Here is a 20,788-nt window from a genome sequence, read left to right on the forward strand (position 1 = left end):
CGGTAGTAGGCCAGTGGTACAAAAGTGGCTGCGACAGCCATAAATATAAAAGTATTGCGAATACAAGTGATTTACAGTATATTTTTAAGTGGTTTTATTTCATATCTTGGCATATGGCTAACTGCATGTAGACAGGAACTATCAATCAGTAAAATGTAACAGTCTTCAGGGGATCCCCAAGGTCCCACCAGCCATGTTACTAATGAGCTGCATTTGCAAAATGACCAGTCAGCTCAGCTATGGTAATCTATTCTGGAAATAGCCTAGTTGCATCTTAGGCCATACCAATTCAAGTAATTGGTTCTCGGAATCACCCACTTCTTTTTCTTCCGATAGAAAAAAGCTTCACAGGCACGCGGCGAGGCGGCAGCTGGCTACATTACACCGATCGACTTTTTACACTTACCCCTTGAACTTCTAACTCTAGACATTGTTTAAAGCTATCTAATGACAATGCCCCTACTGTACTTGGTGACACTGACAGTGAGTTCCCCTCTGCGATAGTTCTAGGAAAGAATGAATTCTTGAACACCTCAATCCTTGGTTGATAACTCTGGTACTTGAAGGCATGGCTATTTCAAAACTATAGCATAGGGGGTCAAAACTATAGCATAGGGGGTCAAAATCATAGTATAGGGGGGCCCCTATGCTAAAGAGGCCTGGCTAGAACACTGTGTACAATTGCAAGCACCTGTTACATACAATATGACCTTGGGGAAGGTAACATCTGGTCACATAATCATGATTGACACTCGGTTTATTTGCCTATGTCTGACACCTAGCTAGTTCCTGTAACATCTTGTGGTGAAATGGTCAACCATACTGGAAGGATTTCCAATTTTGTTGACATGAAAGTCCAGGGCTCGAAACTCATTTTTGGGAATAGGTGCACTGGTGCACCCAACCTAAAAAAATTGGGTGCACAAAAAAATGTTTTGGGTGCACCATATGAGATCAAATAAGTAGAATGGCAGCAAAAATTAATCAATTAGTTTCATTTCTAAAGAAAAGTACATGTACATGTACTGGTATAATAATGATATTTTTCTATTTTTCTGACACTTTGATGTTTAGAATATGCTGTATACTACTACTAGTATACATACGTAAACGTACGAAAATATTTGGGTGCACTGGTACACCCACAGAAAAAAATTGGGTGCACAGCATCAAATTTGGGTGCACTAAGGTGCACATTCACCCAGTATTTACTGAAAATACGTTGTTCCTACAAAATGTATCTGAACTTATTGGCTTTCAAAGATTTTGCCCAAAGGTCCCCTGCAGTTCCAGAACCCACACCACTTATTCCTGACAGGAAAATCTATCTGTCACCAAAAATTCAAGACCTCAGCATGTTCAGGATAAAATACACAAAAACCGGAAGTTCTGCTGCAGTACCGAGGTCATCCACCAGGAAGCCCATATTTGACCTTGACCTTCGTCTTCCTTAGACTTTCCAGCATACCAAATATCATCACAATCCATAAAGGCGTTCTGAAGTTATGCTGACTACAAATGTGCGGAAACACACACACAGACAGACACACACACAGACACACACACGGACAGACGCGCCAAAAACAATACCTCCATTTTTCATGGAGGTAAATACCTTATCTTTTTTAGTACTGCACTACTCTGTAGACTGTACTGTAGTAATGGAAATGGCAGCACTCCTCTGATGTGTGTTATTTTGGGCAGGTCTCTTGAGACAAACCTGGTAAAACTCTGTCCTGAGTGGGCCAGTACAGGGTTTTACCTCATGTACACAGTCATGTAGCATGTACATGCAGATGTGGAACAGTAGTAGTAGTATTTCAGTGGTAGAAATACTTTTTACAGGGCTCGAAATTCATTTTTGGGAATAGGTGCACCCAACCTAAAAACAAATTGGGTACACAAAATTTTCTGTGGGTGCACCATATAAGATAAAATAAGTAAAGTGTCAGCGAAAACTAATTCTGTTTTGTTTCTATTATAAAGAAAAGTACTAAAACTTAAAAGAATGATTTTACTCTTTTTCTGACACTTGGATGTTAAGAATATACTGAATACTAGTAGTACTCTAAATTTAACATCTTGACATATAAGTAAACCTACAAAAATGCACCCACAGAAAAAAATTAGGTGCACAGCTCCAAATGTGGGTGCACTAAGGTGCACAGTATTTTGAGCCCTGTTCAGTGCTCTGCAATATTGCAGAATGTAAAAAATTTTGTTCTGCAATTCAGAAATACTTTCTGCACATACACACTAATCTTAAAACAAAAGTCCCGATCTAAACCCAAGGCATGTACAAAATTCATCTTACATGCAAGTTGAAAAATACATGCAAAATTACTTGTATATTGAGTCAGTAGTAAACACAAAAGCTCTTAAACACCATTGAACCCCTAGCCTGATTTCTTCAGTCTGCAAAATTGCAGGTTGCTTAATTTTTCTCCTGCAATATTGAAAATGTCTCCACAAAATGCAGACTGCAGGTGGGTATTTCTAACACTGCATTTGTAGAAGCACAAAAAAATTTCCCTGATTCCTATTTGTGTAAGACTGCACATTAAGAGTAGACTAGAATAGAATAGGGTAAAAACAAAACTGATAAAAAATCCTTTTTCTACTCCTCACTATCTGATACAAGGGATTGAAAGATAAAAACAAACATAAACATGTCAAAACACAAACATGTTTAAAACAAACAAAATATTGTCATAAAGAGAAAACTCACCACACTGGATATTCTGTCCACATTTTCCATGAAGTATTTCACTGAGTCACCCTGTAGAAAAAAACACAAAAAACTGTTAAAATACATGTTGTACACCAAAATACAGATAGGGCCTATGCACACATGTGTATCTTAACCACAAGACTTAGATATGTCCAATGGCCACTAAAAGTAAAAAGACACTTTGGGACATTTTTGGGACAATACTATATAGCAAAATAATCAGCATCAGAATGTCAGCCCTTCTTACTTTAATTGTTTATCAGGCACACATCCTGGCTTTTGGGTCCAGAAAGTCCACCTGAATTTCCTGTCTATAACTGTCTAAAATTGACTTCAAGTTGAAATCATATAATACTTTCCACAAAACAGGTTGGGACAGTTCATCCTCAGTTCGGGACAATTGAAATTTACTTTGTGACAGTGCTGGGACAATAGGAAGAAAAGGTAATTTCGAGGCCTGTGTAGGTAAACTAATCATCAACTTGCACTCTTTTTTTTAATCAAAAACAATAATTGTATGATTCACTTTTACACTGAAACTGGAAATTCATCACTTGTGTGACTCAGAGTTTAAGGGGGAAGTTGCAACAAACAACAAACCAAAAACTCCCCTGCAGTTCCTTAACAAGCTGCTGGGGGGACAAAACCGACAGCACTTATTCCTGACAGGAAAAGCTACCTGTCACCAAAAAGTCAAGACCTCAGCATGTTCAGGTCAAAAGATACAAAAACCGGAAGTTCTGCTGCAGTACCAAGGTCAGTCACAAGGAGGCCCATATTTGACCTTGACCTTTGTCTTCCAACGACCTACCAACATACCAAATATCATCACAATCCATAAAGGCGTTATGAAGTTATGCTGACAACAAATGTGCGGAAACACACACACACAGAGACACACACACAGACGGACACGCCAAAAACAATACCTCCATTTTTCACGGAGGTAATTAGCTGCTATCAAGAGTTATTTCCCACGTGTTATGTCATGCATTAGCAGTGTAATGGTAGTGTTTTTCAAGCACTCATATCCTGGCAACGGCTACAAATGTTGTCAGATGTAGTAACCGCGGCCCGGGACTGAACAAAGGAAGTAGCCCTCCAAGCAACAGCCTTGTGTGCAATCACCAGGTTCTGATGTGCTGTAATTTGACAGCAATAAAATGGGTCACTTGTTTCCAAGGACAGGAGTTGTGTAAATTTGAAAGCCATGTTGCACAGGTATAGCTAGCCTCTACCAGGCTTGAGGGCGCGGCTGGAAATAGTAGAAATTGACCAAATAGAGAGATAACACACCGAGGGAGTTTAGCCATCCAGTTTACAGTTTGCCGGCCCCTCAAACTGTAAACTGGATGGCTAAACTCCCACGGTGTGTTATATCTCTATTTGGTCAATTTCTACTATTTCCAGCCGCGCCCTCAAGCCTGGTAGAGGCTAAGGTATAGCCTCGAAATTCACTTTTAGGAATAGGTGCACTAGTGTACCCAACCTTAATAATTGGGTGCAAAAAAAATTCTTGGATGCACCATATTACGTATAAGATAAAATAAGAAATCTGAAGAATATCAGCAAAAGGTAATGTTTCATTTCTAAAGAATAGTTCAATGACAATGACTTTTTTTCTGACATTTAATGAATGGTAAGAATATGCTGTATACTACTAACTACACATTTACCATAATTCTTTACATACGTAAACCTATGAAAATATTTGGGTGCACTCGCAGAAAAAAAATTGGGTGCACAGCTCCAAATTTGGGTGCACTTAAAGGTGCAAATGCACCCAGTATTTCAAGCCCTGTACATACACACTGAGTGTAATTGTTTTAAATTTCACAATTCCAGAAATAACAACAATTGGAGAACAGAGCAGCAATGGCTATATTTTTGTACAGAACTCCAAAAAATTCAACGTCTGCATCATATTTAGAATAATTCTCGCCCTGCGAAATATTCCCTAACATTTTGTCATATATCATTCAATGCCTACCCTAAATATGTGATGCTTTGTATCAATGTTATGTATATGAACTTGTATTGTTGTAAGATTTCAATGATGGAGATTTCTATACATAAATAATTTCATCAGGTTGGTAAACGACTGAATATCAAAGTTCTTTTTATCACAACCATTTATTTTTCAAGCCGACGTTTCAATGACCGTCTGTCATCTTCATCAGAAAAAACTAGCTTAAGTGCACTATGAACTATGTAACACCGTTAGTGCACTATGCACCAAGTAACATCTAGTGTCAGTGCACAGCAAACCAGTCAGAATTGCCCTGATGAAGATGACAGACGGTCATCAAAATGTCGGCTTGAAAAAGAAATGGTTGTGATAAAAAGAACTTTGCTATTCAATGGAAAATTCTAGTCTATACATTTCCAAAGTCATCTGTGCACATATTTCCAGAAATAGATTGTTTCACTGAGTTCTAAAAGCTATAACAATTAGGTTTAGAAAGCCCTGTGTCATCCATTCTACACCTTCAAGCTACATGTAATGGCTTTATTATCCCAAATGTATGATTGACATTACTATTAAGGTACATTGTATATGTAGCATGGGTACAGATGTGCATTGAATGGAGGAAAAGTCAAATCAGGACACAGATTTTTATATTTGGGTGAACTGAAGAGGGTGCAGTCAATTTCATATGTTGGGTGATATAATAAATGTATAACTATGACTGAGATGGGGTTTTGTGCGCGTGAAAAATTTGCGTGTGAAAAACTTGCGCGTGAAGAATCTGCGCGTGAAGATATGCAAATTAGCTGACTCCAAAGGGATTTGAAAACTTTTTGCTGTTTTAAGCTTAAAAGTTGGAAAAAAGACAAGAAAATAAAAATCTAACATCATTTTGCTTGCATTCTAGACTACATACCCTTGTTTTGTCCATTATTTTGTGATTTCAGGTTATTTTGAAAGGTAAAGTTTTCACACGCAAAAAAGGTTGAAATTTGCGTGTGAAAGAATTTGTTTAAGAAAGCATGAAATCAAACTTCTAGAATGGAGAAAAGCTTCAGATTGTTACATTTTACCATCCTACACCTCATACTAGTAACTTTTCCATGTATTTCTTACAAATTCAAGTGATTTTCAAAAGGTCAGGTTTTATGGAAATTATGCAAATTAGCTTATTCCCAAGGGACCAACATTTTCAAACAAAAATTTTGGCTAACAGAGGGAAAATTATACCAGAGGACATTTTCCTGCCTAAGAATTTGGTACTGCATATTTTCTAACATATTTCTAAGACTTTTATTTTTCACGCGCAAATTTTTCACGCGCAAGTTTTTCACGCGCAAATTCTTCACGCGCAGAAAACCCGTTCCCCTATGACTTATGCATTGATTTTTTTATTATATCACCCAACATATGAAACTGACTGCAATCTCTTCAGTTCACCCAAATATAAAAATCTGTGTCCTGATTTGACTTTTTCTCCATTCAGTGATCATCTCTACTCATGCTAGATATACAATGTAGTTTAATAGCAATGTCAATCATAAATTTTGGATGATAAAACTTATAAAAGATGATAAAACCATAGCTTGAAGTTCTGTTAAATGGATGCATAGGCTTTCTAAATATGACATGTACATGTATGAGACACAGGATGCAGGGCTTGAAATTCATTTTTGGGAATAGGTGACATAGATTTACGTATGTAAAGATCTATTTTAAATATATAGTAGTACATGTAATAGTAGTATACAGCATATTGTTAATATATAATATCTAAGTGTCAAAAACAAATAAAAATTATTGTTATAGCACTTTTTTTTAGAAATGAAACATAATTAGTTTTTGCTGACATTCTACTTATTATAATATCTTATATGGTGCGCCCAAAAACATTTTTGTGCACCCAATTTTCTAGGTTGAGTGCACCAGTGCACCTATTCCCAAACATGAATTTCGAGCCCTGTTATATCAGTGATATATCAATAAAATGTCTGCCCTTCCCACATTTTTATGTACCAGCCTGTGGTCCATACACACAGGGCACTTTAAAACTTCCTGGAACAAATCCACCTTGCTTCCACTTTCCAGGAAGGACCCTGTTTACCATCCACTAGCTTAAAGGTTATGGCGGCACAACACAGTATTAGCCCTATGGGGATTTCTATAGTTAAGGACCCCAAAGTGACTCACTTCGACTCACTGAAAATCATAGTAGGGTGCACAAGCAAGGTTCAGATTTTTGATATGTTTAATTTCAGGGTATAGCGTACAAAATATGTGAAAATGGGCTTAGATTTGCCGGCTAGTTCTTTTCTCATGCCCTCTTTTATTAGCGCCACTGCGGAGGTCATGGAACTGCAGCCGAGGCACAGTACTAGGCGGGACAAGTATCCAAGCGCAAATCTACGCCGACTGAACACGCACCATAATTCAACTTTTACCGTCTCAAAACTGACGTATTCCTCTAACATTTACCACAGGTTCTATCTCGATGCCATGCACAAAACAATCTCTGCACCCTTCTCTAGTGCAGCACTACTTTGTGCCCGGACTACTTTTGACTACGGGGTTCGCCCATAAATACTGTGTTGTGCGGCCTTATGGTCTGACTTCACTGGGAGGAAGCATAATGTAGTAGCTTTGTGGTGGGAGACTATAGTATAAATTCACTTCAATTCGTGGTCCTTAAATTTTGTGGCAAGGTAAAAGTCAAACGTTAAACAAAATCTCCAAGCAGTATCCATTTGCTAGACAGTTAAGGTTTGTGGTGAAAAAAGATGCCAGGACGAGAAAAAAAACTGACAAAAATGCCTAAAATTTAGTAAAAACAAGTCAAAAATAATAGCCTAAAAGTTAATGGCACCTTTGAGTTTATGGTTGAAATAACAATTTACACAATAGATGAGTCAGGATGCAAGAACAAAGGTTTGCCGTGTGACGATTTTGTGGTTAGAGGTCACAGTAAAAACCACATTGACCACAAATAATATTTCAAAATTTACAGTAATATTGGTACCATGATAATTCAAGGATTCTTCATGATAATTCAAGGATTCTTTATCTTCATCTTTTTCATTGGAGCAATTTGTCAGGAATGGAGGAATTTAACAGGCAACAATTACTCTTTACTTTTTTAATTCAAAATGCTAGTCATGGTTAGCCTCAATATTGACATGCGGTGTATTTTTCTTGTTCTTCATTTTTCACCATTGTTACTAGTTAAGTACATAAAAACTCTTGCTATTTCTGGTCCAGTCTAGATCTGTTAACACCATTTGAGTCATATTTATCCGATAATTCAGAAAGAATACGCTGCATTTATTTCTTCTATAGGACCTCTTTCACTTTTGAAAGTACACGCCCACACACCCTTCCATACACGTGCTTTCCAGCACATTCAAATTTAAACTGACGGCTCACTCATTGTGATGTTTGGTGGAACACTCAGATTCAAGGGGCGCCGCGGTTCAAGCAACAAAAGTTCACAGCACAATTGTACAGGGTACAGCAGGCCTCGAAATTAACTTTTTTCACTATTGTCCCAGAATTGTCCCGAACATAGATTTCAATTGTCCCGAACTGAAGATGGACTGTCCCAGCCTGCTTTTCAGGAAATAAGTTGATGACAAAAATAAGAAAACAAGAACTGAATTTGTACAACTTGAAGTCCACTTTATTAGTAAATGTAGGGAAACACTTGATAATATCATGGGCATGGCACCGTCCCTGATATTTGGAATCCCTGATTGATCAAATTTAAATGTTTGTCAGAGTATTATAGGCTGCCAGCAGTCTGCAGCAGGATGGATGGATCGTGTTCCCAAATGACGTGGATGGTCTTAGAATTTTCCAATTGTCCCAAAATTGTCCCGAAACGTAATTTGAATTGTACCAAGCTGAAAATTTAGTGTCATTTGACACTGGGACAATGTTAATTTCGAGCCCTGGAACAGGTATTGATTTGTACCTTTTGTTACTAATGTTTTCTGGCAGCTTTTTAAAGACCATTAACGTCACAGCTGTCACAAGATTCAATTGTCAATCCCTACATGTAGTTAGGCCTAGGAAAAAAAATGTTGTGTTTTCTGATTCAGTCCTGAGAAACATACTAGGGTCGGTAGGTACTGTAGGGATTATCTTTTTATGGGTTCACCACACCACGAAGTGGTGGTGAACCCATATTGCTTTTTCTGATGTTTCTCCTCCTCCTCCTCCTCCTTCTCCTGCCATTTTTTAAATGGATTCAGCTTCTTCATTTTAGGGCCCAAGGTCATGAAATTTGGTATGGAGGTACAGTGGGCAAATACCCCTAGGCGTTTTTTAAATTATTGTGATACAGGCTTTTAGAATGGTTTTATTTGAGTTTTTTGGCTGTGTTATAGCAAATGTATTACTGTGTTAGTGTGCCTTGTTTACCACGTTTGGGCATGAGTCATCACAATGGAATGCAGGGCATCAACCAATAGGCATGCAGCTTTCCTCTATACTTCTTGCTGATTGGCTGTTGGGATTTAACTTGATTAACACCTGCACAGAGCATTTCCACCTGCACAGAACATTTCTTGCTGATTGGCTGTTGGGATTTAACTTGATTAACACCTGCACAGAGCATTTCCATACTGACAGTATGTCTGTATTCAAGTGTTTTGGTAGGTATTTCAAGCTTTCCTGCTCCAGCATTGGAATGCGGGGCATGGACGTTTTTTTTTATTTTGAAAATCAACAGTTTGCATTATGCAATTAAAAATCCTAACCAATAAAGTAGGGAATAGCTATCCAACTGTTGTTTTAGTTGTATTTTACTTCATATTATAGTTATATCAATGTAAATCATTGTTTTCCCTTGTGTTTCTCATTCTTTCCCTGCCATGTCGTAAAATGTGGTGAACCCATCGCTGTATTTGCTCCAAAGCAAATATTGGCCTTTCTAGTTGTTTTTACCTTCCCAAAGAAGGTTATGTTTTCAGAGGCATTCGCGTATGTGTGTGTGCGTGTCCGTCTGTAGACACGATAACTTGAGAAGGCTTACATGGATTGTTCTGATACTTGGTAAGCGGGTAGGTCTTGATGAAACCTCAAAACATTTAGATTTTGGTTACTGGATAAAATCAGGAAAAATTCCAATGATATCAGCCAAAAAATTCACACGAAACACTGGTACAAGATTCTCTTACTGTCTAAAGTCAACAAAATGGTTCTGTAGGATTCACCTCAAGAAAACTTTCAAATTGTAATATTTATAATTTCATGTAGAATTCAACATAACTAATAGTGATATGGCAAATTGTGGTACTTTCTATACCTGTACCCAACACGTCAGCAGAATGTACTGCGCCTGCATGAAACCCTAATTTTCGTTGGGTGTTTGGTCAACGTTGCATCAGAATTTTGCCTGTTGCAGACAATCTCTTTTCCAACACTATATTTGGAAACTACAGACGGGATGTTAACCTTATATACGCAAATATGACCCTATATGAGACGTTCTGCCGAAGCGCTATGCACAATACATTACGCGTTTCGCAGGTGCAGTACGTTCTGCCAACGTGCTCCTGTACCCAACCTGTTGCAAGACTACAACGACCTTTGAACCCCGGTGAAAACTGATCCTAATTTGCATGTTGACCTGAGCTGACCCCTGTACTGACACAGTAGAACAACACCTGGATTATGTGAACAAATTAGTGCCACAATCCTGCCTGACAAATTGAAGAACAACTTGTTCCACAAACTAATAACGTTAACATTCTTTCAACCGTCGTAGTGACTTGTTCCCTGGGTTCTCTATCAATTCAGATGTCACTCTAAAACAGTTGTAGTAGGTATTCCAACCAAAATTTCAAATACATAATACAGAGATGATTCTTACAGTTTCTGGAAGAGCTTATCAAGGTGAGTAAAATGCTTTTTAAATGAGGTCAATATCTTGAGCGGTTCCTGAGATATGGCTCCACGAAGTTGCCAAAATATGACCTCGTTAACCTCCAGATTGTGAAATCATCTGAGAAAATGAACAAATTACCATTTTTGAAGGGTGATTAAAAGGTAAGTAAATGGTGAAAATCTTATTTTATCTTATTTATTGATAATATGTACTACATTGAGTCACATCACAGAGTTCCAGACTTCCACGACATTTTATTATGTATATATGCCGGGTCAAAATATGCTTTTCCCGACAAATCTGTCAGGTGGCAGCGTGACCTTTGACCCCTAGAGGGGGAAAAATCCTCCAAAGTTCACACACCTGTATTCTTTGATAGGAACAGACCTGTCTTTCAATATTTCAGACACAGCAACACCCATTAGTCTTCTTTTACATAAAAACAGTTATTTTACCTGTACTTCTTCCATAAAGGATTAAATTTAGGTCAAAAAGTCAATATTTTGGGTAACCGCGAAGTCATATATATATGCATGATATAGCGTTGTAAATACTAGTACTAGACTAGTCCACTAAGCAACATACTTCATAGACTTCCACAGTGTACAGCATTATGTTATCTTCTATAAGTAATAGATACAATATGTTACATCCACAGAATGTCATCAAATTGAATGTTAATTGCCCTAATTACAAGGTCAACTTGGTCAAGGTCAACGGTAAGATTGCATGAATCTGTCACATACCGGTACATATATCACTTGCTTGATGAGCCATGATGTTACATGTTGCATCAAAAGTACAACTCAACACTTTCAACATTTTCAAACACTTGCACAATACATGGCAGAAACATGGCAGATGTTTGTTTTGATTGAATAAATGTATCATAAGTGTAGCTATATACAATATTATCAAGTTGCATTTACAATGTCAATAAAAACATTATTAATCTAGCGTACAATGTATGACATGCACTAACATCTATTTGGTGTACTGAAATCATTACATTCTTTACACTGTATATACTGGGTAGTTCTAAAGATTTATTTCTAATAGAAATAGAAGGTTCAAGTTAACTGCAAGTTTGTGGAAAAAGTTGATAGTCACTGTCTCCACCCCATCCTCTACAACCTCTCCTGGGTACCAGAGTTGGTGGCCATGGTTGTCGGTGTGTACCACATGGCAACATTACCACACTTCCCAGGTTTGTAAGAAATGGGTTCCTGATACGATAAAAAAAAGAATACAGCAGGTAAGTACAATGTGTATATATACTGTAACCTCAAGTTTGAACTGAAGTCAGCTCATTGAAGAGAATGATTTGGATGACAATCCCGGAGCTACTGACTGCTGCAGCACAAAGGAAACTACCCTGTCACCCCGACGACCTGGTCCTTTGATGGACAAGGTAAGTAGGTAGGTAGATATCCAAGTCCAGGGAACTTGGGCAAAATATTGGTTTGCTGGCTTGATAAATTACTACTACATGGCTAAACAAATATGAGTGAAAATATATCTCCAAAATGCCATTTACTTTTATTGTAACAATAAGAATGAGCTTAAAATGCCATCAAAATTTTGAAAAAATTGGGCATAGGTTCCCCGGCTGACCCCTAACCGGGGGCCCACGGTGCCTCAAGTTCAACAAGTGAAAAAAATACACAGTGGTATTTTCAACTTGGAACAAGGCAAACAACAATTTACATGTCAAGTACCACAGAAATAAACAACTCTTAAACTATAACATAATCAGTGATAAGTACTACAAGTACACATATTGCATTGAAACTACATAATTTTGCTGGTATGGGCTTGAGAAAATAAATTGGTATTATTTGTAATAAAAGCACACATAATTTCCTTAGACCTCGCCCCCCTCCCCCCATCCAGTGTTTACAAACTCTCAAAATACACAAAAACATATTTTACCTGGAAATTCTTGCTCCATAGCGTCAAATAGGGCGTATTTGTGCCGCTCCATTCACGTATTTGCTGTTCCTGAAGAACGCCCGGCGCCCGAGCGGGCCGTATTTCCCGCGGCAGCGCTCTGTTTACCATGACTTCATCAGTAAATCTAGCGTTGCGCTTCGCCGGCGTGCATTCGACAAAACTACCGATTACATCAGCGGAAAGCCCTGTTTTTTGCCGTCATTTTGACACTGGTGACAAAATGGGAAAATGAAATTTAGGTGGTCAAATTGATGTTTAAAGATCGACAAATCGTTAAAAATGGACGTTTAGCCCCCCGAAAATAAAATTTTCCCGATGTCCCTGGCACCATTTTAAAGCTCGGAATCTGCGCTTTCGAATGGTGCTACTTTCATTCTGATGCGGTCTATGACGGCGAGGCGCAAGCGCACTAAAGTCAGGGTGATTTCGCAATAGCGAGAGGAACAAAATGGCCGCGTTCCAGCGACCCGGGCGCTCGGCTCAAGACGCGCCGTTTTCATCGGCAAATTTCTGGCGTTTGCAACATTTTACAACCTAAATAAATACACCACAGGAAAGGGGAAGTTATATCCTTTATTTCTATGGGTAACTTTGCTACTAGGAGCGAATGATTTTTGCACCGCGAGTGTGGGAAGATGCTAGAAAATTGTACCGGCACCATGCGGTAGACGATTTTCCTGGTAGCGTTGGAATACCTAGTTGTAGTAACATTTTGGATTTTCCTCACATTGAAAATGTTTAACTTTTTGTATAATGATTGAAAACTTTTTCAAAGTTGTTTCAGTGAGAAAGGGATAATAGTTGGCAGTAAACCTAGCACAATATAGGTAATACCGTATCATTTCTTTATCATTACCAAGGTTTATTATGTCAAAATTAGAAAAGGTAGGTACCTTGGGGTTTTTTTGCCCTATCGCATTAGATTTGGAGTCTACAGAGGATGTCATTCATAGAATTTACTTGGTGTGCTCCAAATTATGAAAACATAAATATCCCAACAAACCCATCAATACAAACATGTACGTCTCTTCCTCCTCTTGGCTAATGAAACGGAAGACCCCCAAACCCCATCAATACAAACATGTACATCCTCCTCCCCCTGGCTCATCAAACGGATGACCCCCAAAACCCCAGCACTTCCCGAAATAGTCTACAGAATATAAAACACTTATCGTGCAGACAGACTGTTGCACACAAACTTGTCCCACACCACCAGAATGCAAATTGCAGTCTAGCATGTAACTAGTCAAATCATCAACGTCCCTAGGCAAAATTTACACAGCTAAATTGGGGGAAAGATATACACGTTATTGTATATTATTGCTTCTGGCTACATAGAATAACAGAATTATTAATTTGAAAACAGTACAAAATGGCTGGATTGGACTCGCCCCAGGAAATGTGTTTATAGATGAAAGAGAAACAGAATATTAAGAATATTGTAAAAAATGCTATCTAGCAGGGCTAGAAATTCATTTTTGGGAATAGGTGCACTAGTGCACCCAACCTAAAAAATTGGGTGCACCTAAAAAATTGAAGCTGACAACTTTGTGCCATTTCAAACAAATATTCTTGAAAAGAATAAGCTAACCAACAACACACCAACCAAGGAGTTTTTCATAGCAAAGGGGTCAGGTACAGAAGAGCAACTTTCGTGGCGCAAATCACACATTGAGCCGACAAATTTTGAAACTCATAACCCCCTGAGACACTATTTCTTGTTAATGTGGAACAGATTTTCTGAAGTTAAGGTTTTCCCTTTGCTAAAGCTTCATTATAAAGTTACATTTTCAATTTTTGTAAGATTTATGAAGGTTCTCCCTCCCAAAACACCCCTATGATGGTTGAAACTTAGCATAGGGGTCAAAATTATAGCATAGGGGGTCAAAATCATAGTATAGGGGGCCCCTATGCTAAAAAGGCCTGGCTAGAACACTGTATGCTGGTAAAAGCATAACCAATGGCATCATTATCAATATGATGTCAGCTGTTTGTGGCTAGACAATAAGCGGACCTGAGGACTTTGTGTATACCACACAAGGACAGGTAACATCTGGTTTTCTGCAAATTTGGGTCAAACTCTAACATACCAGCATGGGTTCTAACATGATCTGTGTACATGTGTAAACCACCAGGCCACACAATAGCTTACTACCTGAATAAACTACTAGATCACACAATGGCCCACCAAAGTAATCCGTTCCTCTATAATTTAGTACAATGTCAGGGCTTGAAATTCATTTTTGGGAATAGGTGGTGCACAAAGAATTTCTGGGGTGCACCATATAAAATAAAATGTCAGAATGTCGGCAAAAACTAATTATTTCTTAAGAAAAGTAAGTAGTACAAGTTAATACTTTTCTGGCACTGAAATGTTAAGAATACGTTATATACTATACGTAAACATATGAAAATATTTAGGGGCACTGGTGCACCTACAGGAAAAAATTGGGTGCACAGCTCCAAATTAGGATGCACTAAGGTGCACATGTACCCAGTATTTCGAGCCCTGCAAAGTCAATATTCTAGTCACTTAATATATCTACATTAGTACATACTGAGTTGAAACCACATACACTATCCCAATGTACATCATTGTAACATGCATATTGACCCAAAAAATTCTGACAAAATGGTTACTGGAAGGCCCTTGGCTGACTTTTAGGGTACCACCCAGAAAATAAAGGAATCATCTTGGGGCTTGTTTCTGCAGTTTAAGTACTCAAAGTATGAAATACTGATCGAAATGTGCTAATGTGAAGTAGTATGTGTCAATATCATAAAGATTGCCTTATTCAGAATATTTCCATTTTTCCTGCTCTGAAATTTCATTGGATGACGTCTTGTTAAAACGTGGCTATCCAAAATCCTCTACATTTGTACCTGTAACAGCATAATCCATTGCCATTTGTTCTTGGACTCTGAGCATTTGAAGTACAAATTTGATAATGAATGAATTAGTGATGCATACCTAAACCCAATTTTAGGTTCAGGTCCGGATTCAAGTCCAGAGGTTTAGGTTCAGTTCCGGACTTGTAAGTCCGGACCTAAACCCATGGCATATACAAAATTGCATGTTGGCAACCTTGCAATGTTATCTGGGTGAAACTTTGGCCACGTAACATGGAGGCCGGTACTTGACGATGCCCGATGGCAATGTTTTCTTCATTTTGCAGCAAAGATTTTGCAATCTACGGAAGGTTTTAGGTGGTTTGAAAAGAAAAGGGGTATGTGAAATGGTCTTTTATGGTAATAAGTCCGGACTCGGTTCTTGACTTTAGGTTTTTTTGGACTTGAACCTAAACATTCTTACAAGTCCGGATCCAAGTCCAGTGAACCGGTATGCATCACTAGAATGAATGAAGACCTTTATTGTACAAACATACCCACTGGGTTAGGTACAAAGGTTAACTTGAATACACAAATATATACACAACAAGATCAATCTAGTACTAGCACTTACTAACAGTCTGTTACATAATTTCGACTTCTCTTCGCTTCTCTGTGATGTTGAAAAGATAAGAACATACAAGTTTAAGGATCGAGGGTTTGTCTAAGTTCATTAAAAATGTGAATTTGTCTGTATTACTTAGGTGTGTAAAGTGGGGAAACATCGATGTTATTCGTCTATAAAGTTCAATTCTCGCACTGTTATACAAACTACATTCTACTACAAAATGAAGTTCATCTTCTATTCTATCTAGATTACAGTATCGACAAATACGTTGTTCCAGGGGAGTGCGGTTATGTCGACCGGTCTCAATGTGTAGTTTATGGCAGCTGATCCGTAGTTTTGTGACAGCGTTTTTGTGCCGTGTGTTGTCGATATTTTAAGGTACTGTTCTTCATTGTAGGCCAACTTGAATAGTCTATAGGTCCTAATAATAACAAGTAAAATCTGAGATTTTATACCTCCGGGCTTTTTATTGTATATTTTTATATGTTGTTTACAACAACAATTGTTGCGCGCCGCAGGATTAGGGTTTTAACCAAAGAATTTATCGAGACCGGACACCCCTCTATGCGAGGGGTCACCTTCGTGGACGAGACCGACAATACCTAATACACGCCAAAGGTCAACGGTTGCGACCACTTTCACGCTCAAAGGGGTGTTCTGTGGCCACCAAAAGGTACCATTTTCACGCCCGAAAACACATATACAATAAAAACAAAAGAACGTGCATTATTTGCAGTCCAATAGCAAAACATATACCGAGTCTCAAAAGAATCCGTCTACCCAAACGCGAGAAATAGCTGCGAACATGAAAATCTAAATCTCTCACAAAACCCTTCCGCGGAAGGATGTCTCCTCCCCCGGAGGTAATAATTACCACTTCCTTTCCACAACTTCTCCTTTTAAAACTTGCCTTTGAATACATGGCTACATGTACAGGTATACAATTTCACTTCCTAGTACATTAACACAATGGCTCACCTTGAAAGTGAAACAAAATTCGTTTAGTATTTAGGCAACACCAATTTAATTTGTTGGTTCTCTGATTTTTTTGTAAAAAAATATTAAGTGACAGGGCAAAAATAAAAATAAAAATGAAGTCAGCACAAAAGGCTGGGTTAATATCTAAAGAATGAATTTTTAACTTTAATCAAACCACTGCATTGATAGATGGAAAAACTGTAGGAAGTGGAAAGAAAAGGACTTTTCTCAACTGTTGAGGGCAAAATATACTCTCCAAGCAGAGGTTTGGGTTTGGGGTCATTTTTGGTGTGTTTTTAGGCTTTTTTATCGGCTCTTTTGCACTGTTGGGCTTGGTGGGAAAAAAATTCAGTGCAAAAGAGAAACCCCCTATAAAAAAGCCCCAAAACACGCCAAAAAATACCCCCAAAACCCAAACCTCTGCTTGGAGAGTAGGCAAAATATGAGCATTTTTAGTTGATTCTGAACCAGAATTTTTCTTTTTTTTTTGTCTAAATCAGAAAAAAAGGAGAGGCAAATCCAAGAACCAACAAATCAAATTGGTGTGGCCTTAGCTAGTGTTACTTTCTACACATCCATTAGTACAGTGTAATTCAGTCTACAGCTAGTGGTAAATTCACCCTCTTCAAGAGGATTGCTTGGTTCAACGCTATCTGTTTTCAAACGTCCTCAGCACCGATGGGGTTATCAAATGAACTAGAAATAATGTGCTGGCTCAGTAATTATCATTGTAATGATCTAAACATAGTCCATGAAAGGTCATTTCAGTAATTTCTTATAATATTCTATAATTTCTTATATTCTTATAATATTCCTACAAAATCTGTATTTTTTTTTCTTTGATTTTACCATTTATGTAATACTGTAACATTTTTGTCTACAGACTTCTTTTCCAAACATATATATATATGTGAGTGAACTGCATTATAGCAAGAGGGACTTAAAAAAAGAAACCTTGAACACAGTAGTGTTGAGTATTGTAATTATGAAATGATGGCTACGTAGTACATGTTGACTAGTAGTTGCACAACTGTAATTTGTAAACTATCCCATAGGACGAAAAACCTGTTTTGTTTGTTGCGATACGTGGGGAAAAACGACAAACAACAAATAGCAACATTCAAGGGACACTTACCAAGCATTCAATATCAATAATTACATTGTTAGGCCACACCAATTCAATTTGTTGTTTCTCGGATTTTTTCAGAAAAAATATGAATCGACAGGGTGAAAAAAATAAAAAAATAAAAACAAGTCTAGGCATCCTATTATAACCCCAAATGCTACGATAGGAGCCATGAAGTCAACACAAAAGGCTGGGTTGACATTTAAACGATGAATTTTGATCTTTTAATCAACGCAATGCGTTGATAGATGGAAAAACTGTTGGAGACAAAATATGAGGATATTGATTCAGAGCTAGAATTTTTTTTTTTTTTTTTTTTTTTGCAAATCAGAAAAAAATGAAGAGACGAATCCGAGAACCAAAAAATTAAATTGGTGTGGCCTTAGGCATGGTCTGTCTATTTCTGTTACTCACATCTCCAAAGATAATAAGAATATTCTTCTTTATTATCACGTAAGACGAGACACAAATTCCAAGAACTGATACTCTAATATTATTACGATTGAATTTTGGGTGGAACCTATGGAATGAACCATGTTCTACGATTTCAGGGGATTGAAATAGATTATAACTTAACACTACTAGGAAATGATTTTTAAAAATTATAGTTTTTACAGACAATTAATTATATTTACAATTTGTATAGAAAATCAGCAAACAAAAAATAACTTATAGCATATAGGAACTATCTTTTTGAACACATTGGTCCCAAAGAATTCCTTATGATGATATTGTGTTTCCTATATTTACTGGGTCAACCGTCTATCAAGACCATTATTAGTATTACAGATTAGTCTACGCTTTCACAGTTACTGGGTCAACTGACAATCAGACAGATTACATCAGATTGATTACGTGTGTCCATCCTTGTTATGCTGCATCCCTACCATAGTTCTCACCAGGCTGTTTGATCTAGCCCCCTACACTGTGTTTCAACCAGCATAGGGGTGGTTTTGGGGGGCAGAAGCTTCACTAATCTTTAAAAAAATGAAAATATAACTTAAGAATGAAGCTATAACAGAGGGAAAACAAAATCTGTCCCCCAATAAACAATAAATAGTGTCATAAGTGGTTAATATGAGTTACAGAATTTTTGGGAGAGAATATCAGGCCCATGTTTTGGGGACTCGGTGCGTGACTCGCGCCGCAGAAAGTTGCCCTTCTATACCTGACCCCTACGCTGTGAAAAAATCCTGGTGAGAACCCTGCCTACTGTCCAGACTTGTACAGAAACAAAACACCATACAGGGCTTGAAATTCATTTTAGAAAATAAGAGTTCACCATATAATGACATGTAATATAGTAGAATGTTAATAAAACGTGTAATTATAAGCCTTACTGCTCCTCTTTGGAGTAACCGAGTTTACATCTGAATTTTTTCTGACACTTAGTATACTAGATGGGAAGACTCAATAGTAGTACAAATGTAGTAGTATACATTTGATATCTTCTCTTATGTAAACCTATGAAAATCACTTACATGATGTATTGTAGGTGCACTGGTGCACCCACAGGAAAACATTGGGTGAACAGCAAAGCTCCAATTTCGAGTGCACAGTTCCAACACAGAAAATAATTGGGTGCACAGCTCAAATTTTGGGTGCACCCTTTTGAGCCCTGCAATAGGTGCAGTGGGGCACGTTGGCAGAACGTACTGCACCTGCGAAAAATTCGTAATACATTTTGCATAGTGCATTTCGGCAGAATGTCTCATATAAGGTCATATTATCGTATATAAGGTTAACATCCTGTCTGTAGTTTCCAAATGTTGTGTCGGAAAAGATATCGTCCGCAACAGGCAAAATTCTCATGCAACGGTGACCAAACATCCAACGAAAACCGCGTAAAAACAAGGTTTTGCGCAGGCGCAGTACGTTCTGCCGACGTGCTGTGCAGTGGGTAGTTTCTGGGGACAGCCTGGAATGTTACCAGGTCAGGGGTCAACACTGCCATCACAAATCAGCCATGCTATTGTGCCCAACAAGCCAGAAACAGTACGGATAAAAACCTCTGCAATCCAGAACAAATTCTCTTGTTTATCGTCATCTATTATGTACATAATTGCACGGACAAGGATATATTCCTCACAGAAAGCCACTGTTAGGTGTAATTTGGAAGTAAGTAAAACCCTGTGGCAGAATGTTTATTTCTGTACAGGATTGGGAATTTGGCAAAGTTCAGGCAGGGTGAATGTTCACTCAAAATAAGGGCTGAACGCTAAAGCTTTTAAAAGCCTAGGAAAACATTGCTAGACGGACAGTGTTCAGTCAGTAAGCTTATGACGGGTAAATTGAGTACAAGAACAAATTCGGGGAATTTTGCTGACTCAGCCGAAGAACGAAGGATACATGTGAAACTACGTATGATACTGACAACTTGCATGCAACCAAAACCTACAAAGCCTTTTCAAAATCTCCTGTTCGAAACATGTAATTTTGGAATCCCTGCGGTATACCATGGTATAAGTAACTAATGGTATTCTAGTACACTGTTCAAGAGAAGAATGGTGTAGCATAGTATCGCAAGCTTTCCCATAATCTAGAGTACTATTATATGTATTTTAAGCGCAAAATTTAAATGTTTCTTGTGTTATATACAGTAAGCTATTCCAACTGAGTGTGACACAAGAAATTGTTGAAGTCAGGCCACACCAATTTAATTTGTTGGTTCTCGGATTCGCCTCTTCATT

At 37.9% G+C, this 20,788-nt stretch overlaps 1 protein-coding gene across 1 annotated transcript in view; it reads right to left on the bottom strand.

Annotated features, from left to right (window-relative positions):
• LOC109483923 (guanine nucleotide-binding protein subunit alpha-13-like) overlaps positions 1-20,788 on the bottom strand; it is a 43,591-nt gene that overhangs the window by 17,247 nt on the left and 5,556 nt on the right. Inside the window, exon 2 of the mRNA XM_019787064.1 lies at positions 2,729-2,779. Within this exon, the coding sequence (XP_019642623.1) occupies positions 2,729-2,779 (51 nt within the window). The remainder of the gene's footprint in view (positions 1-2,728; positions 2,780-20,788) is intronic.

This window comes from Branchiostoma belcheri, unplaced genomic scaffold (assembly GCF_001625305.1).
Source record: "Branchiostoma belcheri isolate BF01 breed outbred unplaced genomic scaffold, Haploidv18h27 scaffold67, whole genome shotgun sequence".
NCBI lineage: Eukaryota > Metazoa > Chordata > Leptocardii > Amphioxiformes > Branchiostomatidae > Branchiostoma > Branchiostoma belcheri.